Source organism: Aspergillus tanneri (genome assembly GCF_003426965.1).
Source record: "Aspergillus tanneri strain NIH1004 chromosome Unknown AapTan_1_pilon_pilon_pilon, whole genome shotgun sequence".
NCBI classification, from domain to species: Eukaryota; Fungi; Ascomycota; class Eurotiomycetes; order Eurotiales; family Aspergillaceae; genus Aspergillus; species Aspergillus tanneri.
Genome location: NW_022984628.1, coordinates 4,451,674 through 4,477,518, shown reverse-complemented (window position 1 = coordinate 4,477,518; position 25,845 = coordinate 4,451,674). Strand labels below are relative to the sequence as shown.

Sequence of the window (25,845 nt, the reverse complement as noted above, 5' to 3'; positions counted from 1 at the left end):
TTTCTCCCATACGCACAGCCAGTAGCTCCCCACCCACCTTCCAAGTAGACTTAACTCGCATAAGCGATCAGGGATTATGCATTCCGACCCAACTCTCACAGCCGTAGACCTCCCACTAGATGGACCAACTAATGACATCAACGATGCCGCAATCCAACGGATCCAGGGCCGTGTCTCCTAACACAACACAACCCGACCTCGACGATCTCATCAACGAGAATCACCCCCAAGCAGGCACCACAGCCTGTTCTGTCGAAGAATACCTCTCTAGCCCTCACAGCCGAGCAAACACAAACGCAAACACAGACATAAACACAAGCCATCCTGCATCCTGGTAGCCGTCCAATGCGAGTTTCCTGACATCGCCAGAACGACCGCTCGCCGGTCTGAAGGTCGTGGACCTCGCGCCTGATCGCCGGCCCAACTATCAGTCGTGTACTGGCGGAGCTAGGAGCCAGCGTCATGAGGGTTGCTTCGCCTCATGTGACAGATCTGTCGGCTCTGCATTAGGACTTAAACTGGGGAAGTGGAATACGTATTTACATTTAAAGGATGAAGGAGACAGGGAGAAGCTGTGCGGGTTGATGCGGGATGCGGTTGTCGTGGTGGATGGGTATCGGCCGGGGGATCATGCAGCGATTGGGAATTGGGAGAGAGGATGTCTTCAAGTTGGTGGAGGACAGGGAGAGAGGGATCATTCATGTCCGAGAGAATTCTTACGGGTAGTATGGTTCGTGGATGAATCGGAGTCGATGGCAGCATATCAATGATGCCGTGAGTGCACATCATTCTATGTTCCTCTTGAATTGGTATGGTCGATTCTGGACTGATCCTGACTGACCATCTATTCATGTCTAGTGTTGCGGCGTTTCGCTGTCCTACGGCCAAGCCATGGGTGTCAATGAAGCCGTGACGCCGTCTTTCCTAACTCAGACTACTGGTAAGAACACTCCCAATCCACCCATATCTCAGCTAACAACCACTCAGCACAGGAGTAATAGGAACAACCGCTATCCTAGACACATTGATCCAACGTGTCTCCGCGGAGGTAACTACGGAGTAGACGTACGCATCTCCTCCAAACCCATTCTACTCTATTAACCACCCATTGCTAATCATACCTCTCAGGTCTCCCTAAGTTACTACTCCCAATGGCTCATCCGATCATGTGGCACGTATCCCGATGAAATCTGACCCGATTTGCGGGAGAGACTCCTCGCCTGTATGGCGACACTATCATGTCATGCTGTATCTGCTTAGTCCAGGGTCGCCAGGGCTACGTTTTTGCAGGTGAAGCATGTCCGAGTTTTCATGGTGGGGTCGTGCAGTTGGGGTATAATGTTGGCACGAGGGGGACCGGAGTGGATAAGCATTTTTGGCCTGAGGGTTTGAGAGTTGATGTGGCTTAGTGTTGTTCACACACTCTCTTTTTTGTTCAAAGTTCATGAGTGTACAAGGATCATATAACTTCATATCCAATCTATAGCAACTTTATCTAATCTATACATATCTTACATCTTGGCTTTCTCGGTCTGGGCTGCCAGATCGGGCATCAGCATGTCCCTCATGTCCGATGCTGCCTCGCTCAAATAGTAGCTCATACGCTCGGCGCCAATGCGCTTGCAGACAATGTTGAAGTTCAGGCTGTACATGATATTAGCATTTATGTTTAATACTGTAGACAGAAAGTGAGCATACCTGTTCTCATTGATCATGTAGGCGATGCCAAATCCATCGTCAATCACTTGACTCCATCCGTATCCATTGAAGAATTCCGAGCTCAGCTGGCTGGTCGAGAGATACCACGACCCGCTGTAGGCGTACGCTGGGTCTTCATACAGCGCGGGAAGCTTCTCGCCTTCACGGACAAGTTTCTTCAGACCAAACAGATGGCGGTCAACTCCACGGCCGTCGCTTGCCTCCGTGGTATACTTGGTGTGGGCAGCCAGCGCCGTACGGAACAGACGCACAGCTTCCTCGCGAGGCACGGAGGGGTCGGTGATTGCCTTGCAGAAAGCTACGCTCTCATCCGACACCGACCGAATCGTCTCGGTACGACCTTCCTGGAACTTGCGTGTCGCTGCCGACTCGTATGTCGGCCGGTTCTTGCCGTACATTTTGAAATAGGCCAGCTGGATGACCATCTGCACGTAGGCATCCGGGCTGCAATTGAACTTCTTGATGAGGCCCTTGCCATAGCCCTGGTAGGCCTGCACTCGTAGCTCATGCGAAGAGATCTGCTGACGGTGCTCCTTAGCGGCCGCATCAATCGACTCCAGCACCTCGTTGTTCAGGTGGAAGTTGATTGGACGGGGGTCGGGCAGATCAGAGCGCACCGACTTCTCCGACAGGTCGATCTTGTTGTTGAAAATGAGGTTGTTGAGATGGTCGTTCAGGCGGTGGGTAGGGCTGCCGTCCATCATGCTGTGCTCACCTGTGAAGCCGGCAGTTCCGTTGTCGTTAATGATAAACTGCAGCGGTTTATCAAACCAGCGGTTGGTGCCATCTCCATGCCAGTATTGATGTGCCCGCTCCTCCAGGGTCACCGGACTAGCATCATCCAGACAGATCAAGAATCCGCTCGACTCGATGTCGCGCAGCGCTTGCTCGTTGGCCGGGTGGGCCGCCACAAGCTTCTTCCGACCCTCAGTCCAAAGATCGCGGTTAGCAACGGTCAGAACACCGACCGGCGGAGATGGCTGTGCGACCTGATAAATGCGTTCAAATTGCTTCTCCAGTTCAGACACGTTCAACGGCTGGCCATTCACCACCAGGGGCACCTTGAAGAATTGGTTCTTCCGCACCACAACAATGTGCTCGTTGTCCTTGGCGGAATATTTCTGAGGGTAATCCGCACCATCGGCGGGAATACGGCAGCAGTTGAACATGTATTCATACGAGCTCATTGCAATGGGCTGCTTCCGCATGTATTCGGGCTCCAGCGAGCCGTCATCCACCTGACGCTTGAATTCCAACGCCGCGGTGGCGACGGATGCGGCGCGCTTGACCGGGTTCCGGCGGGAGCGATCATCCCGATAGGAGTAGAAATAAGAGACGTAGGGGATCACGGGATCGCGATAACCCAGGTAAGCGGCATGGTTCCACCATTCGGTGAGCCAATTCTTGATCTTGGGATCGGCTGCGCGGGCCAGCAATCTCTCCTGAAGAACCTGTCCCTCACCACCGGGCTTCACGAAAGCCTCCACAGCCTTCTTGGTGCGCTCATACTCGGCTTCTGAGACCACAGCATGGACAGACTTTAGGTAACGACGAGCGGTTTCTTCCAGAGAGGGTACTGGTAGACGGGGGAGAGAATCTTCAAAACGGTACAGGTTGCCTTTGGAGAAGTCCTCCTTGTAGCCTAGAAGTAGTTAGGACGACCCTGTAATATACAGCGGCGTTGAGACATGTGAACTTACCCTCTGGGACAGACGAAGCCTTGCGCCGAGGAGCCATGATTGGGGCCTAGAAGATACACGTTAGCAAAGAACAACTCAAAGCATATTTGACCAAAGAGATAACAATTATCCGTTCATACCGCAGCAGATCTAGCGAGAAGTGTATTTGTAGGGGAGAGACGGGGCCGTAAGAGAGTAGTGGAGAGACGGCTTCGAGCAGAAGCTGTGAACATCCCTCTCGAGTGTGACAGGTAACCGGGGAGGAAAGGTAGGATGGAAGAGGACAGGAGGCGAATGGTTTGGGGAACTAGAGCATAAAAGTGTAGACCGAAGAGGGAGTAAATAGAGGAAAGGGAGAAGAAAAAAGAAGCCCGAGAAACAGGAGCGCAGACGAACCTCGGCTGGAGGGAAGACGACCTAGCCGATTAGTGGATGGGCTGGTATGGTCACGATACCGTTAGTTTGGATCCCCCGGGCGGAGTTCTCCGCATAGCATGGGTGAAATACTGGTACAGTGAAGTACCGTTGTAATCGGCCGCACTGTTGTTTTTTTTACCTCCCCAGATGTTGCCTTCTTTGGGCCTCGGCCCGTTACGGTGAAATAGGAGAATGGCGAGCACATATGAGATTAATGTCTTGGGATCCACTCCGATTGCACTCAAAGGATGATATCATAGACCCTTAGAGAGCCACATGGACTGCATCATGCTTTATTGAGCCCCTTACCATCAACGGCCCATTTCTTGATCCTTCGTTGAGGACAGCATAACTTTCTTTCCGCTTTGCGGGGCAGAGCTGTACTCCGGAGTAGAGACAAGTCTCTATTCCCTTCTGCCAGAGGCATACATAGTCATGTACGGTACAGTAAATAACTCACTCCTCCATGTATTGAAGGACATCGCCCTCCTCCGGTTAAAGTCACTATGATGCAGGATTTCCCTCGGAAAGCTGGGCATGGACAAGGATGTTCGCCTAGGGAAGTTATTGCTTCTTATCTGATTGATGGCGTGTTTCCCTTCACCCGTCCCGCTAGCCCGTGCCTGTCATCTGCCACCATAGGACAGTCATATGAAGCTTAATTTCACCAACTATAGGTAGAAAACATGCGTTGTACAGTTGTGAAAGTGTGACGTCATGGTCACTTCGATTAATTAAGAAATGTCAGCTCCACGCCTCGCTAGTAACAACGATACACCAGGACTAAAACAGATCTAACTCCGAGAATCCAATCTGTAGAAAATAGGCAAAGCATGAAAACAACAAATGAGTAATCAACGTTGAAAATACACGCGCACAAGCATTTCCCAAACCAAAATACAAAAAAAAGAAAATAATAAAAAAAAAGAGAGAGGTGTGATGGCCACGCGACTATGACACTGTCTGTACCGCTGGAGAGGGCTGCTGCTCCTGCTCTTCTATCGGCTTGGTATTCCGTCGAGGAATCTGGCCATTACGGAGCTGCTCGATTTTGATTACACCTGGTCCAGTACAGATGCGCCCACTCCTCATCAGATTGCGTAGTCGCTTCCTTCGCGCTTCCCCGCCTCGTTCCTCGCCACGGCCCACGCCCTCATCTACCCATTCTACACGCAGCACTTTGAAGCTCATCCCATCGTGCGACCCTTCCCAGGATCGAGACTTGATACCAAATAGCACGCTGGAATCGTATCGTTCCAGTCGGGGCAGAACCAATAAAGTAATGTGCAGGTCCTTCTCAGAAGGCGGCGGTGGAGGGCACCGAGGTCGATCTCCTTCTGGAAGGCCAGCATCCTGCGCAGTCTTAGGGGCATGTTGATAGGAGTCCTTGATCTCCAAGTCAAGCATCTCAACATCTACATCTTCACCCCATGCACCGCGAAAGAATCCTGAGTGGATAGCCGCCGCAACCGGGTCCGAGTCATCTGTATATACACCAGTACCCCACAGAGCACGTCGAGCGCAAATTTCTTCACGATGGGCGGGGTCGATACGGAAGCGAGGCACCCGGACGGTGAATGTACAATTCTCCTTCCCCTCAAAACGTGGAAGGGGAAGCGGCGTTGTAGTGTATCCGAACTTGGCACTCTCTAAGGTAGCCTTCTCCGTAGGAACATCGATCCGGGGGGCATACAGAGTCGATCCGAGGTGATGTCGTGGTAGATGGGCGACGCTCGACAAAACCGGCTCAATGTTGACCATGGTGCGAGGCTCGCGCATCGGAGTCACACTCGTAGCAGTAGTAAGAGGGGCTGATGGACGGGGTGCATGGTGATGGTGATGGTGATGATGGTGGTGATGATGATGTGCTAAGGGAGGTCCAGAACCAGGAGCGCCCTCCGCTGGAGTTGACGTACGATGGAGGTAATTCATCGACGAGAGTGGGCGATGCGACCCTCCAAGGGCCGTGGTAGCATCCTCTTCCGGCTTGTGGCGGTGGTGATGGTGGCTACATTGTGCATTAGTAATAACCCCATGGTGTAGAAAAAAAAAATAAGCAACAAGTAGAGACAAGAACAATACCCGGAAACATACTGGTGATGGTGATGGTGCATATGCCGACTCCGTCGGCCACCACGCGCAGAGGCTCCGGCACGCAGATCGCCAACTTCACTTTCCACTCGACCATCTTCATCCCGAGACTTTCCTAGTCTTTTCCCATTTGTGGACGAAGGACGAGCGATCTTGGGGTCATCCGTAGTTGCTTCGCTATTTGCCGACCGCCCGGCAATGCTATCACGCTTGAAAGGGCTAGCAGCCATCGGAGTCGAAGGTCCACTGCCGGTCGTTGTAGCGGTAACACCGCCGACACCACTTCCAATACCAGAGAAAATACGCCCTAGCTCGCTTTTAATACCAGCCTCTCCTGCAGGCCCGAGAATTTGTGCCTGGACACCCTGTACAGCTTGCGGCAGAGGCGATGCGCGCCCTCCTCGTTTAGCATCAAGACCCACTCCTAGCAGGGTTCGGTGATGAAGCAACTCATCACTTCCTTTCCGTCGCTGATCATCAGATAGAGCCGAGTGGACCAGAGATGAAGGGCCTGCTGATGGGGCTGAAGCAAACATGCGGGATTCGGTTTGAAGTTTATTCAGGTAAGACTGTTGCTCATGAGGAGGCGGGGTAGGTTGATCTTGACGGGTTTGGATTGACAACGGAGGCGGGCGCGGGCCTCCAACTTGGGATCCTAAGGACTTGGTATAATTCTGAATCGCACCAAAACCAAAACCCGATCCAGATTCGTTGGCAGGAAATCGTTTTGATTCCGGCGAGGGAGGTTGAGAGCGACCTACATCCCATGGAGACATACCTGGATGGCGAGCTGTTGCTGGTTCACGGTCTCCATAGTTTGAACTATAACGTGCCGACCCCGCGGCCATTTTAGAATCAGCTTCATGTGTGATAGCCCTCTCACGGTCCCGATGAGCCTGTTCCTCCTGATGAAGCTCTCCATACAACCCTCCGTATCGGCCGTGCTGCTGTCGATCATGGTTTATGTACGACGCAGCGCGTTGGTGTGCTGTACCGAACGAACTATCTCCAGGTATTGTGCTGGTGCGCGTAAGTGGGCTATATCCTGTAGGTCGTGCAGGAGCATCAAGATGTTGTGGTTGGCTGTTTGGGCGTGGGGCAGGCGCACTGAAGCTTAATCGACGGGATTCACCATAAGCAGCGTCTGCGGAAGAGACTTGCGGTGACGGTTGCGAAGTATTTGGCTTTTCCGGATATTGAGACGCCGATGGTACCCGAGAGAGCCCCCCGAACTTGGCTTGTTCAGTAGCAGGGCCTTGGGGAATTCCACCAGAACTCGAGCGGTACGTCCGTCCCGGCTGAGGCTTCGAGAAAGACTTCTCAGGTGTCTGGGATCGCCGGAAGGGCGCGTATTCGAGTGGTGAGGGTTTTGCTAGGGCGGCGGGCGGAGATATTGCATTTGGTGCCGATGGGGCAGGCGCGCTTCCAAATGGAGAGGAGGATACTGGAAGTCGAGAAAAGATAGACGATGAGCCTACATCCCGAGCAGGTCGGTCAGCGTCCGAGCCTAGCATGGAAGATATCGACATGCTGCTCCCAGGACGATGATGAGCCGGGTTGCTGGGAGGCTCACGCGACATGAAGGGAGTTGAGTGGGAAGCAGTATTTCCTGATTGACCTCGTGATGGGTAATGTTGCGGCGGAGACGGAGGAGGCATCCGGCGATTGCCTAAGGGCTGTGCGGAGGACTGTTCTTGAGGACCTGATCGGAGAGAGTGCGCGGTTAGTGGATTACATGGAACAGTGGCATCAGATAAAAATTGAAACAACAGAAATGAAGGAGAACAGATATAGCCAAAAAAAAAAAAAAAAAAAAAAAAAAAAAAAAAAAAAAAAAAAAAAAAGAAAGAAAGAAAGAAAGAAAGAAAAATGGTAAGATTGAGTTGCCGGCAAATTTATGCAGCACAAAACAGTAAGATAGAGCGTCCTGCGTGTTGCTGCATAGTTGTGGCCCATTCATCCAATTCACGTTGGGTGGAAGCGCGCGCCAGGACCCAGCGACGAACGCCTGGCACTCACCAGGAAAGACTGGACTGCCGCTGCTGCCCAAAGATCTTCGACGAGTCGGGTCATGCGACGGTGGAGGGTTCATGTCGCATACAGAATAACAATTATAAAATATTACAGGGATGAATAAAAAGTTTATCCTGAGATAGAAGGGGACAGAAATAGGAGGTAGGAGACGGTAGGAAAGGAGAGGCGATATAACGCTGATGCATGCAAAGAAGTCCCGCGCCTGACCAGGGCAGAACCCGTGACTCTGGGCCTGAAAGAGCTTCGTCCGACACTAGCCCTGTTCAGGAAAGGGTGCCTTGAGACAGTTCCCTAGTCCAGGACAGGCCTAGATCTCCCGAGGCCGCTTGGGCTGGAAAGTCGATCGGGCGCCACAGACGCGGCCGGTGCAAGACCCGTGATTGGCCGTCGATCACTGAGCACAAAGTTTGGGTCGCTTGATGCAAAAGGCACACTCCTTGTTGAAAATGTAGGTTGCTTCCGGGGTAGATTCTAACATAGGAAAAGTTTCCAAAGGCTAGTAAATCTCTGCCCTTGATTTCTCCGTTGGTGTTGTCTTACCTCATTCCCTATCGCGACGCGACAATCCTAGATCAACAACTTACCCGCGCGATCTCCCAAAGACAGCAGCGAAACTGGGCACAACAGAACCAGAAGCAACAATCCAGAACATGCAAAAGAAGAAAGGAAGACAAGAAAAGTCATATCAGGAAAGAATAAGAAGAAGCAGAAGAAGATTCAAACCCTACCTTCAAGGTACACGATGCGAGAATTTTGATGATTGTGTTGGTTAAGATTAAGACTATTGTTATAGTAGCGACGATTATTAGACTCGTTTATCTCCGCCTCGTTGCCCTGTTTCAGCACACCGTGATTCATCTGTGATACGTGATATTCATTGTTCTCTGTCCGGAAGGGTGCATGGACAGTCTGGTGGGCATATGAAGTAGAAGCAGCTGGATTCGACTGAGGAGTAGGGTGGTGATATAGCGCAGTCATTCGAGACACTTCGCCTTCGCCTCGACTATATGGATCAAAAGGGGCGTGAGCTGGAGGAGGCGCCGGCGCCGGCGGTGGTTGTCCATATGGACGAGGCGGCTGCGGAACAATATGAGGGTCGTGCGAAGGACCCAGGAATCGGGGATAAGAATGATACACGGGATGAGATGGATATTTCTGGAAATCCATCATCATTATCAGGGAGGACTTTTCGAGTATTGGTAGACGATTCCAGCATAGAATTTGGTGAGTTTGTTCGGACTTCAGAGGAAAAGGGCATGAAATGGCGGTGGAAGATAATTGACGACGTGCAAGCAGTGGCAGCTCTGTTCAATAGTTACCCAGACGCCACGATGTAGAAATAAACTATAGTAATAACAGGAATACTGCTAGAAATTATGACAAGATCGATCGAAACAAAAGTTCGGAAGATCAATTTGCGATTATCACGTAATGGTGGAAGTGTGTGGAGAGTGAAAAGGAAAATAAAAACAAAAACAAAAAAAGATAGATGGCCGAGAGGAAACGGTGAGAGATGGAGAAGGGGAAACGACAGACTTGCGATACGCCCAATTGTCTAGTTAGAGAAATTATTGGAACAGAAAAAAAAATAAAAAAGAGAAAAAAACTGAGAACTGAAAATTGGATGAACCAATCAATGGGATGCAGAGGTGCTAGTTCGGTTGATTAACGACGACAGAAGCTGTAGCGTAGTTGAAAGCAGTGGCCGGGACGATGGGGCCGCTGTGGCAGCGGGGAAAGATGGTGGATCCTGGCATCCGGTGGGAATCAATCATGGATGGAGAAAGGATAAGCCAATCCAGCAACCAAAAGACAAGACTCAAACCCCTCTTTCATCGTCCATCCATCCTTCCTTTGTATGCAGCAGACTGTACTCCATAGGTAGCAATTATCAAGAGATTTAGGTCCCGATGCCCAGTGAAGCCAATAAGTCACTGTCGACCTAATAATGTCTCTCTTGTTGGGCGCAGAATCTTCAACATGCCTAGGGGGGTTGGCATGCGCAGCGACGTGTCATGTGGTCATCACTTTGCCTACGCCAGGGATTGATTAACCTCCCTGGTCTTTTAAAGCGTGATTGGGATCCATCCGGTTATGGGACTGCGGTCCTTATACTGATCCCGGTCCATGTAGGCGTTTATTTCGGTGTCCACCTTGCTCCCTGAATCCTATATTGACTAGCTTTGAAATAGTATGCCTTCATACTATTGAGTGGAAAAACCAGAATGGCGATCGGAATGAAAATCCCCACTTTCCTGACAGGAATTGCCGATCGCTTGCCAGGGACCGCAATGTTGTACTGTAACTATAGCTCGCTCGCTAGCTGTTGTTTTGGTATCACTGTGAGACCGCTCGGATAATTACCATATCTCCTTTAATAAAAAAAAGCATTGAATCCTACATAGTAGCTCTCCCCGGAGTACGTTACACCCCTGTAGACCGCGCTCTGTCAAAAAATAAACTGCAAATTTACTACTACTACCGCCAAAAGCATGCTTTATGTACAATGCAACCATAGTGCATTCATCCATTCCGATCGAATTACCCTTACATCGTGGCAGAGGTGGCTTGACCCATACATATTGACCTATCGACTCAATTCCAGAGTTAAATATCCCCCATCTCCTTGGTTCCGTATCACATCTTCCGCTATAAGGTAGGCACAAATGCCTCTTATCAAATCGTGTTTAAACAAACCACCGGTTTATACGTTAGTACGGTAGCTACCAATTATTTATTTCCATGCCCAGTGCTTATCATCGCTCCAATTGTAGAAAACGGATGCGGCCACCATCCTTCTCCGGTCCAATTAACCTCAGTGTGACCCACTCCGCAAGTGCAAGGATCCGACATAGTGTTCGACGCAATGTCCTTGGTAAACAAGGAATGCCCTCATATCGAATCTGAAGTCCCGTCGATAGGCGTCGTCTATGTGTCTCATACTCCGCTTTGTTTGCTGTGGAGTAGATCGCTGACCTCCTAAAAGTATTCGCGTGCTGAACAGTATTCTCTTGATCTTTTTCGAACTCCTGGATTTTGTCACTTTGAGGACACAAACAGTCTCAAATAACAGGCAATTTGTCTTATGATGCACCGGGCTTAAATCAGGCGGGGTGTTCAAAAGAATGCTACCATCTAAAACTGTTGCAACTGTTCCTGCCAGTTCAAGCATGGAAGCATCTACCCTCGTGACAAGAATTGTGATAGGTTTCGGGACAAGTGTGTTCCATCGTTGTACAAAAGATAGCTTTTCTGGCTGAGGTCACCTATGAGACTGAATGCACGATTCAACCTAGATCGAGGAATGAAAATAGCATGGAAGACTTCAATGGGTTTTCACCGAACAGCTCCTGTGTCCATGGATCGAATCAGAAGAAGTCACGGAAGCGTCTTAGCGTTGAGATTTGGCCAAGGCTCGATATATAGATTATCTAGCGTGCTAGTTTTTTCGAGTTTTGTCCGAAATCGGCCGTGCACTGTAGGCGAGGTAGGCACTGGGTCAACTACATCGTCCAACAGGTTCCACATATTCTCTTATAACCTCTAAAATGAAAGCATAAGATAATCCCTTTTATTGCAAGTTCGCTAGAAAATACATAACTATTCAATCATCGATCAAAATATGAGAGAGATCAAATATGCCATTAATTTGAGAACGTGGGGAAAGACTCTCAAGAACATCATAGACTGGTAAAATATTGACGAGATGCGCTCAATACACCATTTCTCCCAGCATCAGAGCACATCCTCAGGGAGCAGACACTTGGGCAATATGAGGTATGGTGTTACACGGCAGATGGTCCCTGAACAGCAACCATGGATATGAAGTGTATTCCTTGACCTTAAATAACAGAGCATTGTTGAGCGCATTAGATTCTGCAGAGGCAACCATATTAGGTATATCAAGCCACACTAGTATCTGGGAACCAGACTAGTTTCCTAAGTGATTGACAGGCAGCTAACTCCGTGTGGATCAGACCTTGTAGAAGTGAGGATATCGGAAAGAACGAGGGCTCAGGCACGAGGTCGGACGGCTCAGGGGACCAACGTGATACGAGAGTTAAAGTATGGGAACATTCATGGCCTTGTGCAACATAATAAGCTAAGTAAGAGAAAGGAAGCAACCTAGCTTGGAGGGGAACAATAGCCGCAAGCACAGAATACAAATTGTGGGTGTCCGCAGCCCAAGAGATATCAATCATCATCAACCTGTCAGGAGCATTTGAATTTTTATCAGAATTAATATCTTCTTTCATTTATATTGTTTGACAGGTCGTGAGAATAACTGTGTTTCAGTCCACCACGTAGCCACGACTAAGGAAGAGGCTTACATACATGGATGCCGGTTAGGAGAGAACTTCCTCCAAAGAACCTTCCTGGCACCTACTTACCATCTATTAAGAACAGAAGCCCCTCACAGGCTGATGCGAAATAATATATTATGATATAGTCGCAGCTAAGACAGATTTCAATTCCAAATACGCAAATATCTATACTGGTATGGAAGATGGACATAATGATTAATATTATAAAGTCTATTGGGGAATTGAGTATCAAAAAAACCGGGTATGAATGGCATAGAGAAAGTCGATAAAAGATCCGTGGTTTAATTCAGTTACTGAGTTAAACCGTCATTCGACCTTTGGTCCGAATTCGGGCCCCGTATATGTATAGGAGTACCGGGACAGGAATGAAAAGTGCAGCGACACAACCAAGCAATGTGCATGCCCATTCCACTCCTAGGCCATCGAACTACAATCATTAAATGTTAGCTCTTCCAAAATGCCAATAATCTGTGGGTTCTTCCAGTTGGATAGGTACCATTTGCTTTGCGAAAAGAGGGAATGCACCTCCAGCTGCCGACCGTAGAAACGTGTGTGCAGCCACTGCTGATGCAGCTCTGTTTCGGTCAGTCTTCTGTTCCAGAGAGAGATAACTTCAATAGACTCACCTGTCATCTCTAGCTTCAACCAGATAAGCCAACGAAGGCAGGAACATCGTCAACAGTCCAAATCCTGTCAACAACCCAGATAATGTTGGCACGATCCAGTGGATACTGGACTTGTACCCTGTCCATCCTAACCAGAATAAACCACCAGAGAATGCAACTGCTCCTGGAATAGCAACAGGGAGTCGCCATTCAGGCATCATGATACCTCCGTTCATTTTCATCTTGTGCAGGACCCAAGGCTGCGTGGCGGCAATGGCTACCGCGCCAAAGAGCTGTCCAATAATCACACCGATGTAAGGAAGGCCACCCACTCCAAGATTCATTCTATGGACGAGCTGGAACACCATCGGGTAGGCTGTCAAGAAGAGGTACAGGAGTCCATACACGAATGCACCGAACGTGCACATGCAGAGAGTAATTGGATCTTGAACTAACATCTTCAGGGGCAGACTTAAATACTCTGTCACGATGGTGTGCACGTCGACATGCATCTCTTCCTGTTTCGAATGTAGCGACCAGTCTCCCGTCTCCCGACGCAATCTGTCTGCTTTCTTAGTGAGAATCGCTGGCTGATAGGTCTCTTCGACGAAGAGCAGCAAGAGAATCAGAACGATTCCCCCCAGAATCCCGGGAATGTATGCCGTCCACCGCCAGCCCAAGGAGTTATTCATAACAATAAAACCCCCAATGAATGGTGCAGCTAGGGGTCCAATGAAAACCATCAAACAGAACATGACAATGGGAACACCCCGCTGCTGAGGGGAGAACATATCTGCGAATGCTGGCCCGGCCAGTGTAAGAGGACCAGACCCAAAGAAGCCCGTAAAGAATCGAAGAATGAATAATGACTGGACATCTTTCGAGACGGCTGTTGCAAACGAGAAGACCGTGAAACCGAACATGGAGATAAGAAGCGGGAAGTATCTGCCCTTAAGTTCTGAGAAGGGACCAAAAACCAAAGGACCAAAAGCAAATCCAAATACATATAAGGAAATGCCCAAAGTGCAAACTTCTCTACTGATTCCATAGATATACGTCAAAGCAGGAATAGCAGGGGAGAATATGCTACTACCGAACGCAACGACCATTGTGCTGAAGCCTAGGATGGCACATATGTATGCTCTAAATGACATTGAATGGTTAGCCATCAACTTCAAGTGCGTCGAACACAGTATTCAAAAAACCTTTTCTTCAAGGGCCAATTCAGTGGGTTCAAAGGGTCTTCGGGGCCATCAAAGTCGACATGCTTCACAGGCGGCTTCAATGCCTTCTCGAAATCAGAGGAACTGGCCTCTTGAAACATGGTTTACCACTTCGCCCTTCAACAGAATACCTTCTTAATGTGTCTTTCTATTGTGGAGACAGAGGCAGACAGAGGAGACAAGTATAAAAGCTCGGTGATATAGGAGACTAATGGGGAGTAAAAAATATCAACAAGATACAGAAACAGGGTACCACTGAAAGGTACTGAATATAGATGAGACCAGCAGCTTCTGATATAATATTATTAAAAACAAATGAAAAAAAAAAAAAAAAAAAAAAAAAATTCTGGGACTATTTCATCATTCACAACCTGGCCACCAATCTACACCATCAACCATATCTATCCACCTGAGTCACTGCAAATAGAGCCATTATCCAATAGTAAACAATATTCACCAAACAAGCCCGAGAAAATTCCACGGCCTTGTGAGAAAATCGCCCTGCCAAGAGCCGCATTCTGCAAAAAACTGGATCGCTGTCTATTGGCATTTGTAAATAGTGAAAGTTCACCCTGAAAATGCCTGGTGGATACGTCGGTTTTCTCCGTACCATGGACCGGAGGCAAGCCCATTGCGGATTCTATCCGCTTGTTGATATGGCATCAGGCTACCCAACTACGTACTACCACGGAGCACTACTATAACCAGTTATCGGATGGTATCGGGTTGCCGAGGCTCAAGCGCTAACAACGCATTGGAATTCTTGGGAGATGACGTCGGAATCAGAACAGAATGCTCCAATGAACGAGAATACAGAAACTGCCAGCTGACAGCTCACGGCCATCAGGAAGATTCCAAAGAAAGGGCGTCGGCCCGGTCGGTGAGTGGAATGATATTTTCATCACCATCCCGATATCATCAGACACGAGCGAATAGGGCTGCAGCTTAAATCGGTAGCTAATTTGACGGTTGCGAGAAGCGCTTTGCCTATTATGGCATGAGTTCACTATTTGGCATGTGATAATCACATGAAAATCCTGTCCCCTTTTGATTCAGTCCAACATCACTGCATTAATTTAGTTATGTCCGTTATTATCCAGTTATGCTCACGGAGAACAGGGCCATTGTACACAGTTGTCGGAAATTTTCACGACCCACCAGAACCATTCGGACGACAGTGGCTGTGTGGACAGATACGGCAACCGGGCCGATGACCATCGGGAACCCGAGTTGCATTCTTCATATAGAGCACATCAACTAATAACCACTCTTTTCTTACAGGAAACCCTAATGCTGCAGAGTGCATAGTATCCAATGGATAGTCCACGTGAAATCATGCTATCACCCTACCTATAGTTAAATGACCTACTAATTTTTACGATAAGCCATCGGGAATATATGCACCTAAGTCATGAGCATGAATAATGTCAAATGCAAACCGGCAAATAGAACCCTGCTGGCGGGTCAAATAGTATCTACATGGCCACTTTGGGACTATGAATATTCTACCCTGTACTGCGGTAGATAAGCAGCCCAGTCCACCTAAGGAATTATCTAGTGAGTTTCGATGCATGATAAAAGTCTGCATGTATGCACTTACAATACCCAATGGTTATTCTCAAAGTCTTAAACATCTCAATTTATCTTATCGGTACCCTGCTTAGACACTGCTACTTGTGAGTGTAGTGTCATCGAGCATCAGGCAGCTTTCTGGATACAGCTGTAATTTTATGCCCGGAGAGAGTCACATGAACACATCGTACCATAATCTAAGACATTCATAAAGGCAGTTAGACATAATATGTAGGATTTTTATACAGCTTTTGACCAGGTCCATTGCATTGAATCGGTCCAATGACGGCATACCGACTGCTTGACCTGTTTATATCCCTTTTGGAATAGGAAGGCATGATAGATTAAGTTACCGCAGGGTACTATGTCGCATGTCGATTCGTATGCACGATATTATAAAAAACAGAGAATAATCCGTATGTAAACTGAATGTTGATGCCTGGAAATAGTAAATACAAACCATACTTATGGAATCTTACAGCATACACCTACTCCGTAACTAACTAGTCAGCCGTATAAAAATGCCAGGCCCACAGTCACATGCTCTCCGATCCTACGATCACATGTTTATCAGATCAGATGCTGGTGTTCTATTCTTATACCAACTATCTCTTGCATAGGTAATTGGTCATTCTCGCTGTGCTACATATCTTGCAAAATCATAGGTCTCATATGCTATCGTTATCATCACCGCTTACGGTGTTTTTGCCTCTTCACCGATTCCCATTAGTCCCCCTGCTATGCCTGTCATTCTACGATGCAGTAAATCCTCTTCACTGGGAAGACTGATGAGACTCCGGTCTCTTTTGCGAACGTATACAGGGCTTTCCAGACACTCAGGGGAATGCACGGTCATGGTAGTAGGTATGGCAAGGGCAGTCGGTGCTCCATGGCGTTTTCCAGCGAGTCCGCTGGGCCGGGGTGCGCGACCCCTAGACAGGCTTCCGAGCTGAACAGAGCTGCTAAGCGATTGATGAGTCCGTGGGTTGTCCGAATGGTTGACGTCATGGTTTAGAGGAGTCATCTTGCCGACGCTCATCTCCAATGGTTTATCCTCGTCGGCTGAGGATTCGCCTGTTAGGCTTCGCTTGTGATTGCGTGGCCTGTCGCCATTGGCCTTTGCTTTCGTGGCCTTGTCTGAGATTGTGGTGGTGTCGTAGAAGGATTGGATGAAACTAGACGACGATTTCTTTGTCTCGGCTATCTGAAACAAGTCTTGAATCCACGTCGCGCATCGGTTAATGTGTTTCCAGCTGTCCGGGAAAAACCCAGCCATCTGCAGAAACCCATGTGAAATCCCCGGCAACAATGTTACCTCCACATGGTCCTTTTCGTTAAAAGCTCGCCGTGACTTTTCTAAGCCAAGCTCCTGGCGTTCTCGGAATTGGTGCAGCTTAGCCTGCCGTAGTCGGCCGGCAAAGATCACGGTGTCGTCGACTAGTGGATCGCGCTCCCCAGTGATTATATACGTCTTAGGGAACTGTGCGAGAAGTGCCTCCGGGGCGATAACAGGCGACAGCAAGAAATCGGTACTGAAGTCAGGCCGGTTGTGAGGGCCAATGTACAAAATGATCATTGCTCTCATCATTTCGGGCGTCAAGATCCGATCATTGACGTATGAGATCATAGACGACACAGCTAATCTGGTTCGAATTTGCCTCGGCTGGCTTTCAGTCATCTCAATGGCCTGAGATGCTATGGTATCCTGCATCAGTTCCTCCGCAAGTACTTTAGAAGCATCCTTCACTATGTCACTCGTTTCAAGGTCAGGGTCAGATGAGGTATGAAGTGGGATATCGCTGACAGAGAGGCCGGGAGACGTGAAAGGCGTTAATCGCTGATAGTCCATATTCTTCTGGTGCAAAACACCTTGGTTCGTGCGGCGTGTGCTTTTGTCTTGGATCAATGCCATCTGCTCATCTGTCATCCAGCTTTCAACTTTCATGCTCAGCGCAGGATAGGCTAAAACCAATCCATACGGGAGTGGTAATCTATTTTCGCCTTGCCAGCGAGGCGCGCCTGTGCTGCCAGACTGGAGTACCATCAGTGTGGTACCAACAGCAAGGTTTCCACCAGCACTGTCTCCTGTCAATACAATTCGTGGTCTTGTCCGTCCACTAAGTCCTACGCAACGGCCGCGTGTTGTAACAATCATGTGGTAGACATCATAACATTCGTTTAAAGCATAAGGATATGGGTATTCGGGTGCTTTTTTATAGTCAAGGCTCAAGATTGGAATCTTTGTCTTCCCTGCCCAAGCAAGCAATCGGTCTTCAAAAGACCGAGGATTCATGGCGACATATCCACCGCCAGGGATATCCAAAATAATGCGAGTCTGGTCTCGTAGTGCACTCAGTGGGCCATCAAAGTAGAGCCACGCATTAGTCGGCTCAGTGTACGAGGACTGTGAAGGACGCGGAATGCGAATTGCGCGAGGGGGGTATCTAGTGAGTCGCGGACGTAAAAGGCTCGCCATTGCCCATAGATATGGGGTAGTGCCTTTGTTCCACGATACCCGCAGGTGTTCCACTGTTAGGGTAGCTCGAACTCGACGGACCTTGTCATCCGCGCGCTCTGTCGCAAACAGATAATACACTGTGAAGACCAACGAAGAGATATCCCGCAGCCACTTGGGTTTGATTTTCATGGCTGTCCAGAATCCGGCATCCAAAGCGGTAGTGATCCATGTTGCCCGGAAGAAGGAACGCGAGTACAGATTCGCCAGCGGCTCTGGACACTCCAGACCAACAATTTTTGCGAAGTTCCGACATAAGTATAGCCATAGGAAAACAAAAACTGTCGTTTGCCAGACGCTCAATCTTCCCGACAGACGGCGTGAGAAGTTACGGATCACTGGAGGCCCATGCTTATCGCCTCTATTGTAATTTGTCAGCCTCTGTATGATTGAGCTTCAACATGGAAGATAAAGACAAACCTAAACAAATACAAAGACCAGAATAGAAAAACCGCGGAGACCTGGATTTTGCGAAACTTGGATGACGGCCTCCCGAATACGTGATCTGGCAATTCTATTAATAAACGGCCCACAGTTCAATGCAGATATACTAACCGATCATCTCCAGGGTCCTAAATAGTTCTGGCTTATGTGCCCTTGTTGAATGTTCTAGCGAAATGTATAATATACAACCAAAGATAAGGGTAATATAAGAACCAACAACGCTGACAGACTATTCAAAAAAAAAAAAAAAAAAAAAAAAAAAAGAGAGAGAGAGAGAGAGAGAGAGAGAAAGAAAAAAAAGAAAGAAAGCTGTGTACCAGGCTAAAATAAGTCAGGGTTCGTTCGTCTATATGTCCGCCATCTGTACAAAGACAAGAGGTGGAATGTGGCTAAGAGACCTGGAATGAGTCCCTATAAGCGGAGATCGAGGAATGAGTTGGTCAAGCAAGGAAAGTAACTTATAGAGCCAAGAGCAGTACGCAAATTGTAAAGGACTCGAGGATGTTGGAGGAATTCTAAGCAGCCATGAAGTCTTCCAAGGATGGGCTGGCTGGATGGACACGGGGTCAAGCATGTGAAAGTCCCCACCGTCTGCAGAGGTGCTGATTGGACATGGGTCATTGGGAAGGCCCCAAAGCCACGACTCTCTCTAGTAATCTGGGGCATATTGGGCTGGAATGCCAATAGCGTGCAGAATCTTGTAATTTAGAAGCAATAACGAGGACGCCTTTGTCGAGTCTTATCGTCACATGCAGGTCACATCCGCATCCCGTGACGTCCATCACATGATAGGGGTTTCCTGGCCTACTTTACCTGAAATAAACAAATCCATGTATAGAATATAAATGGGTAAACAATATTATATCTGTTCACAACAGTCTATAGCTGCCGGCAAAAATCCCGTCCATGTGCATCTTGCCAATCACATAGCCAAACCTCGAATGCCATGCTGACAAACCCAGCAATGCAAATACCAGCAGAGTCACTAACCGTGGTTGCGCCAAGGGAAAATTCCCGATCTTCCTTTGGAACACGGTCGCCAATCTCCGCAAATGTGTTGACATAAACGAGCCCACCGAGGAGACCCTCCCAGAACATAATCGCAAAGATGATGTACACGCTGGGGATGAGATTGAACAAAGCATGTAGAGTCAACACGGCCAAATTGATAACTTGCAAAAATGAAGGGAGGTATAGATCATGAATGCGGAAAAATGGTGTGGATGAGCGGGAGATGAATACCCCAAGCTGGTATATCGCATTATACGCCGGGTAGAAAGCGCGGAAATGGGAGAACGGAGATTCCTCGAGGGGGAAAAGCAGGGTCGGGGATACTCCCTGGTTGATCGTATACTCTGCAACATAGACTAATAGAAGTGGAAGCATGCTATATGAATTTGTGAGCAGGCCTTCAATTCAATTCCCCAACGCTTCAAATACCTACAATGGAAAAAACAGCCCTTTTGCGCGCTGCAAATTTGCCTTGATAGTCACCCATTGAGGGCTGTTAGTTGACTCATTCGCTTTTTGGTCGTAGTCTGGGTGTATAGGAGCATCGAGGAGTCCATCGCTTTCGTGGGCAGTGTTTAGACCCTCGCTGCTAAACCCACGGTCCTCGGCCGGGTCATCTTCGTTCCCAGCGGCACGATATCTAGCCGGCATGGGCGTCAACAGATGTATCGGAGATCTCGGTAAGATAGTGAAAAAGGTCACTATCATCACTGCTGGTAAACACGCGCATGCCAAAAGGGTAACATTGACGCTGAAACCTAAGAATGTAGTCGCCAATGCATATGTACCAGCTCCAATCAATCCAGCTGCTCCGGTCCCACTTCCCCAGGCGGCCAGACTGAATGGACCATAAAAGTGTGTGAGTCCGAGGAAGCTCAATTCCCCCCCTCCACTGGACAAGCTGGCCAGGATAATCCCCGCGATTTTGGTTGATATTGTACCACCATCCGCATATCCTGGGCTCAACGCGACTAGGAGCATGCCCGTTGCGGAAATAAAAGCGAAGACTACAACGCGAACGGAATATGGCACCACATGGATAAAGTATGGAGCAATAAGCTTGATTCCAAACGAGGGAATGACATCTGCGAGGAGGACGACGCCTTTGGGCACATTGGGACCGACTAGATCAAGGGCAGCTGACAGAATTATGACATAGAGGACATTGTTAATTAACCCTATTGTCGCAATCCGGGTTCACGCAGCAAGTTAGTGGCTTGAGGCTTCCTATCCTACACCTGAGCAACCAGCTTACCAAATAGCCAAAATGCAACACAGACTCTGGGGTCAGCACCACTAAATAAGACTCTAAGGCGCTCTCGGAATCGGGCCCACGACGAAGACGGAGCTCCAGGGAGAGGTAACATGGACGGGTCTGTGTTGGGTGCTCTAGGCATCACAAGAAATCAGGGGAGAGGACCTAGGTCAATATGCTACAACTTTAGTAGGCAAGCACGAAATCACAACTCATTCGCTGTAATATAAGATTTAAAGGACATTGCTGCTATAGGGTGTTGTTATTGCTGCAAGAACGTCTTGTAGTCCGTGGAAAGGGATTGTTGGCAAACCTGGGGGTTACCAGTTATCCGTAGGACCCGTGACCAAATATTCGTGATGCCTTGCAGCCTGAACTACTCTGTAGTTGTCCTTTTCAATTCCAAACCGGTCAATGCACAACAATGATATTTGCAGTTACAGCCAGCAGCCAGTTTCGTGGCGAGATGAAGCTAGCATCGGTTCTTGTATATCCCATAGATAGCTACGACAGTCTGAACTAGTTAAACACTCACTATATAAGCCCTTCATTCGTGCCCAGTCCTTACCAAATCAGCGTTCTCAGCTGATGTCTCTTTTCGGTCACGGATCTCATTGCTCTTTCCTGTTATCACATATAGACCAGGCCGTAACTTATCTTGCTGCTGTTTAATATTTAGATATCTAGATTCGCGCCATGGCGAGGCAAATCAGCGCAGGAACGATGCCAACTTGTAAGAACAGACATCCTTGATAGCAGCAATTGGCGCAAAATCGCAAAGATAAAAACCTCATAGCTCCACGTAGCTACAAAATAATTCAACTACAAATTAAGAACAATATTAATATGAAAAATAAAATTGTTCTGTCCTCTGACGTACATCGAGAAAGATGACGAAAGAAAGAGCCAGATTTCGGGACGATCGCGGTATTGGGCTGGGTATTGGTTTTTAAATGGGATTTTGTCTCCGCCACTCCACACTCCACTCTCTTCATCACCCAGAACGTTGTCATAATTTGTTCGCAACCCGAAGTCGTTCCTTCTACCATAACATACAATGGCTCTCTCCTTCATTTCCAGTCGGGTTTCCAATCCCATCAATAACGCCCTCCGACTCTCCACAAGAGCCTTTTCCAGCTACCCTGCTCTCCGCAATTCTGCAGGTGGTAACTCTCCATTCGCATTTGGACGTGGTCCAGCTCCTCCGCGCCTCCCGAAGGAGGAGCAAGAGATCTTCGAGGAGCTTCAAAGGAAATCAACTGGGGCATTCAGCACCCCGCGAACGGCGCCTAAAATCAATCAATCACCTCATTCCGAATCCGAGCCCGCCCCAGAAACCAAGACTGCAGAGATCAAAGCAACGGGGAAGGGAGAGGAGCTGCACCCCGATGTGCGAGTTGGTATTCAGCCGGAGTTTGAGGGCGAAAAAAATCCAAAGACGGGAGAAGTTGGAGGACCGAAGAATGAACCGCTCCGATGGGGTGCTGGGGGAGACTGGAGCTATGGAGGACGGGTCACTGATTTTTAAGAATGCCGATGACAGATGTTTTTCCTTATAAATGCATCGCATCTGGATCAGCCCATGAACCCTTCATTTGGTATTCGCATTAGCTGGCGTTTGTTCTGTTTTGCCATATATATATATATGTATATTTTAACTATTGTCCATGTTGATTAAAACATGATCTGCCGTTGTCTTCCTCTTTCCCTTTCTACTTTCCCTTGTGTTACTCGGACCGTATTTACACTTCAGAGCGATGTATATGTATACAGTTTACAGTACTTCATGTTAATCATTGGTGAAAGTGTTAAACATATTTGATTAGAGCATTCACTTTAATGTTTCATGACCGAACAGATACTAGCAAGATATCCATTATTTGCAATATACCCACATTAAAAGTTTGAAATACACTGTGGGAATACCCTGTATCGGGAAGGAAAGCCTCTAGATGGAGGTAGCAAACACGCCTGGGACTTCGATTTGAGAAGTGGTGTTATACTATGTCGCTGAACCCTTCATAATACAAGCCTCACTCTTGGATCCTTGCAAGAGTTGCTTTTCCAGCCCTGCTTTCATTAAACCGGCCTAGCTCCCCGCTAATCCATGCCCCGATCTTCGACATCTCTTCAAGGTTAATGCCTGTATGCATCCCTAGACCATGGATGGTATGGACAAGGTCTTCTGTCGACACATTACCTGTAGCACCCTTGGAGTATGGGCATCCTCCAAGGCCACCCACACTGCTGTCGAATATACGAATTCCATGCTCCAGACCAACAATAGTATTAACCAGGGCCTGCCCGTATGTGTCGTGGAAATGGAGGGCTAAGTCGCTATTAGCGATTCCCGCCCCTTTGAGGGTCTGCAGGAGTCGCATTGTCCGTGGGGCAGTTCCCATACCAGTAGTGTCAGCAACAGACACCTCGTCCGCTCCCATTTCGAGCAAAGTAGCTGTGATATCCGCCACTTTGGACGGCGACACGTCGGGCCCCTCATAAGGACAACCAAGGGCTACAGAAACGTAACCTCGAACCCGGATGTTCTTGGTTTTAGCCAGTGACACAATGGGACGGATGCGCTCCAGCGACTCCTCAATGGTACAGTTGGTATTCGCCTTAGAAAACGCTTCAGTCGCAGCAGCAAAAAGAGATATCTCAGTAGAAGTATCAGACTTTGATGGCGATCCAGTCGCCTCTGCCGCAGTGCCTGTGGCTTCCATAATCCTGATAAGGTTTTCAAGCCCTTTCACGTTTGGAACAAGGTAGTTGTAGGCAATAGCGTGTTGAGATTGTGGCGGTGTTCGAAGGAGGTTTTCGCAGATCTCCGCAGTGCTTGCCATCTATCGATCCAAAAAGCAATCCAAAATTAGACATCAACTTTTGATAACATAGGGATCTGTCCATACCTGGGGCACCCATTTCGCAGGCACGAAGGAACCAGCTTCAATAGTTGTCACACCAGTCTTTGCCAGCTTCTCAATAAGCTTGAGCTTTGTCTCTAACGATATGGACTTTTTCTCATTCTGCAAGCCGTCTCGGGGCCCAACTTCAACAATGCGAACATGATCCGTGGTTAACCGCGACTCCGTCGCAAATCGACGAGCTGGCGCAGCCTGAAGGGCAGAAAACAAACCCAGTCGAGGACGGAAACGCATCATCTTATAAATAGGGTAATATAAGGCATCAATGGAAAGGGAATATGAGATCAAGCAAACTCTTGGAGTCAGGAAACAGGAGCGGAGGCCAGCTACTTCCTCCCTAGAAGATGATAGAACACACGATGCGGAGAAGACACCGCCAACCAAGGTTGGCTTCGGTAACCCCACCTGACGTCGGCCACTTCTGGGCTTCTTAGTCAGCCGAACATTTTCAATTGCTTCAAATTCAATTTAAGATACATCGAGGGCGACATCTCACTTCCACATTTCGCCAAAATGGATGTACCAACGACCAACGACACATCGAGCAGTCAGTTTCGTCAACCTAAGAAGAGATTTGTTGGGAGGCGCACCGCCGATGCCCAGGCACCGAAAGATGTATCGTCAAGTCAAAGAGATGTGGAATCCACCAGCATTCAAAAAGGTTGGCTAACTATACTTCATGCATTTATCGTGTTAATGGATTAACAACCATTGTTTTCTTGTTAGCCACGCCGAGAAGAACGCCGAGGACTCTGAATCAGGTCCCTCCGGAAATCCTAGAGGATCCTGATATACAAGCCGCCATTGACCTCCTTCCTAAAAACTACTCGTTCGAAATTCCCAAGACAATTCACCGGATACGATCATCCGGGTCGAAACGAGTCGCTCTGCAGTTTCCCGAAGGCCTTTTAATCTTTGCAACCACGATATCCGACATCTTGACCCAGTTCTGCCCTGGCATTGAGACTCTCATCATGGGAGACGTCACATATGGTGCCTGTTGCATCGACGACTATACTGCTCGCGCACTGGGTGTGACCTCCTAGTCCATTATGCACACAGTTGCCTTATCCCAGTAGACGTTACCAAAATCAAGACTCTATATATTTTCGTCGACATTAGCATCGACACATCACATTTGATCGCCACACTAGAGCGCAATTTCCAGCCAGGCAAGACGATCGCAACTGTTGGCACTATCCAGTTCAACGCCACTCTGCACGGCCTCAAGCCTGTTCTTGAGCGCGCCGGCTTCAAAGTCGTTATACCGCAGATTACTCCTCTGTCGAAAGGCGAGATCCTAGGCTGCACATCTCCACAACTATCTTCGAATGAAGTTGACATTCTCCTCTACCTCGGCGACGGCCGCTTCCACCTCGAATCCGCCATGATCCACAACCCTACTATTCCCGCCTTCCGGTACGATCCTTATTCGCGCACACTCTCACGAGAAACATACTATCACAATGAAATGCACACACTCCGTAAAGACGCAATTGGCGCCGCCAAATCTGCCAAAAAATGGGGCCTCATTCTAGGTTCTCTTGGCCGACAGGGTAATCCAAATACTATGTCAATGATCGAGAATTACCTGAATGACAGGGGAATTCCGTTTGTCAATTTGCTGCTTAGCGAGATTTTCCCTGGGAAATTAGCGGCCATGTCGGACGTTGAATGCTGGGTACAGATTGCTTGCCCCCGTCTGAGCATCGACTGGGGATATGCATTCCCGCGGCCTTTACTTACACCGTACGAGGCATTGATCGCATTGGGGGTGAAGCAAGGCTGGGATAGCTCGAATCAGGGTGTATACCCGATGGACTTCTACGCGAAGGAAGGGTTGGGCAGAACAAAGCCCAGTCAGGCTGTGTCAGGAAGGGCGTAAAGTTGTCAAGAACTCTGTACATTAGGGTGAACCTCAAAGATGCGGAAGAGTTCAATGCATATATACCTAGACCTATAGAATTATTATTAATCGTCGCGAACGGAAATTGACCGCTGCTCAGATACTCTCCACAACTAATACGCACT

The 25,845-nt window shown here is 48.4% G+C and overlaps 8 protein-coding genes across 8 annotated transcripts; 3 read left to right on the top strand and 5 right to left on the bottom strand.

The window, feature by feature from the left end:
* Nucleotides 1–1,511: 1,511 nt before the first annotated feature.
* CAT2 (carnitine O-acetyltransferase CAT2) lies at nucleotides 1,512–3,456 on the bottom strand (the record flags this gene model as incomplete). Its single annotated transcript, XM_033568131.1, has 3 exons — nucleotides 1,512–1,644; nucleotides 1,699–3,361; nucleotides 3,420–3,456. 3 exons carry the CDS (start codon nucleotides 3,454–3,456, stop codon nucleotides 1,512–1,514), a joined length of 1,833 nt encoding a protein of 610 aa, XP_033430126.1.
* Nucleotides 3,457–4,766: 1,310 nt separating this feature from the next.
* Nucleotides 4,767–7,564, bottom strand: ATNIH1004_003453 (uncharacterized protein; the record flags this gene model as incomplete). Its single annotated transcript, XM_033568130.1, has 2 exons — nucleotides 4,767–5,823; nucleotides 5,910–7,564. The coding sequence occupies 2 exons, from the start codon at nucleotides 7,562–7,564 to the stop codon at nucleotides 4,767–4,769; spliced, it is 2,712 nt and encodes a 903-aa protein (XP_033430125.1).
* A 1,383-nt stretch (nucleotides 7,565–8,947) lies between these two features.
* ATNIH1004_003452 (uncharacterized protein) lies at nucleotides 8,948–9,277 on the top strand (the record flags this gene model as incomplete). Its single annotated transcript, XM_033568129.1, has 1 exon — nucleotides 8,948–9,277. One exon carries the CDS (start codon nucleotides 8,948–8,950, stop codon nucleotides 9,275–9,277), a length of 330 nt encoding a protein of 109 aa, XP_033430124.1.
* Nucleotides 9,278–12,679: 3,402 nt separating this feature from the next.
* Nucleotides 12,680–14,194, bottom strand: ATNIH1004_003451 (uncharacterized protein; the record flags this gene model as incomplete). Its single annotated transcript, XM_033568128.1, has 3 exons — nucleotides 12,680–12,692; nucleotides 12,892–14,013; nucleotides 14,076–14,194. The coding sequence occupies 3 exons, from the start codon at nucleotides 14,192–14,194 to the stop codon at nucleotides 12,680–12,682; spliced, it is 1,254 nt and encodes a 417-aa protein (XP_033430123.1).
* A 2,165-nt stretch (nucleotides 14,195–16,359) lies between these two features.
* Nucleotides 16,360–21,002, bottom strand: ATNIH1004_003450 (putative lipase; the record flags this gene model as incomplete). Its single annotated transcript, XM_033568127.1, has 4 exons — nucleotides 16,360–18,541; nucleotides 19,583–20,011; nucleotides 20,069–20,813; nucleotides 20,891–21,002. 4 exons carry the CDS (start codon nucleotides 21,000–21,002, stop codon nucleotides 16,360–16,362), a joined length of 3,468 nt encoding a protein of 1,155 aa, XP_033430122.1.
* A 945-nt stretch (nucleotides 21,003–21,947) lies between these two features.
* On the top strand, nucleotides 21,948–22,418 carry FMP21 (succinate dehydrogenase assembly factor 4; the record flags this gene model as incomplete). Its single annotated transcript, XM_033568126.1, has 1 exon — nucleotides 21,948–22,418. One exon carries the CDS (start codon nucleotides 21,948–21,950, stop codon nucleotides 22,416–22,418), a length of 471 nt encoding a protein of 156 aa, XP_033430121.1.
* Nucleotides 22,419–22,923: 505 nt separating this feature from the next.
* On the bottom strand, nucleotides 22,924–24,048 carry ATNIH1004_003448 (hydroxymethylglutaryl-CoA lyase; the record flags this gene model as incomplete). Its single annotated transcript, XM_033568125.1, has 2 exons — nucleotides 22,924–23,733; nucleotides 23,800–24,048. 2 exons carry the CDS (start codon nucleotides 24,046–24,048, stop codon nucleotides 22,924–22,926), a joined length of 1,059 nt encoding a protein of 352 aa, XP_033430120.1.
* A 279-nt stretch (nucleotides 24,049–24,327) lies between these two features.
* On the top strand, nucleotides 24,328–25,699 carry dph1 (2-(3-amino-3-carboxypropyl)histidine synthase; the record flags this gene model as incomplete). The annotated part of the gene is made up of 3 exons (XM_033568124.1): nucleotides 24,328–24,475; nucleotides 24,541–24,846; nucleotides 24,891–25,699. 3 exons carry the CDS (start codon nucleotides 24,328–24,330, stop codon nucleotides 25,697–25,699), a joined length of 1,263 nt encoding a protein of 420 aa, XP_033430119.1.
* Between the last annotated feature and the right edge of the window lie 146 nt (nucleotides 25,700–25,845).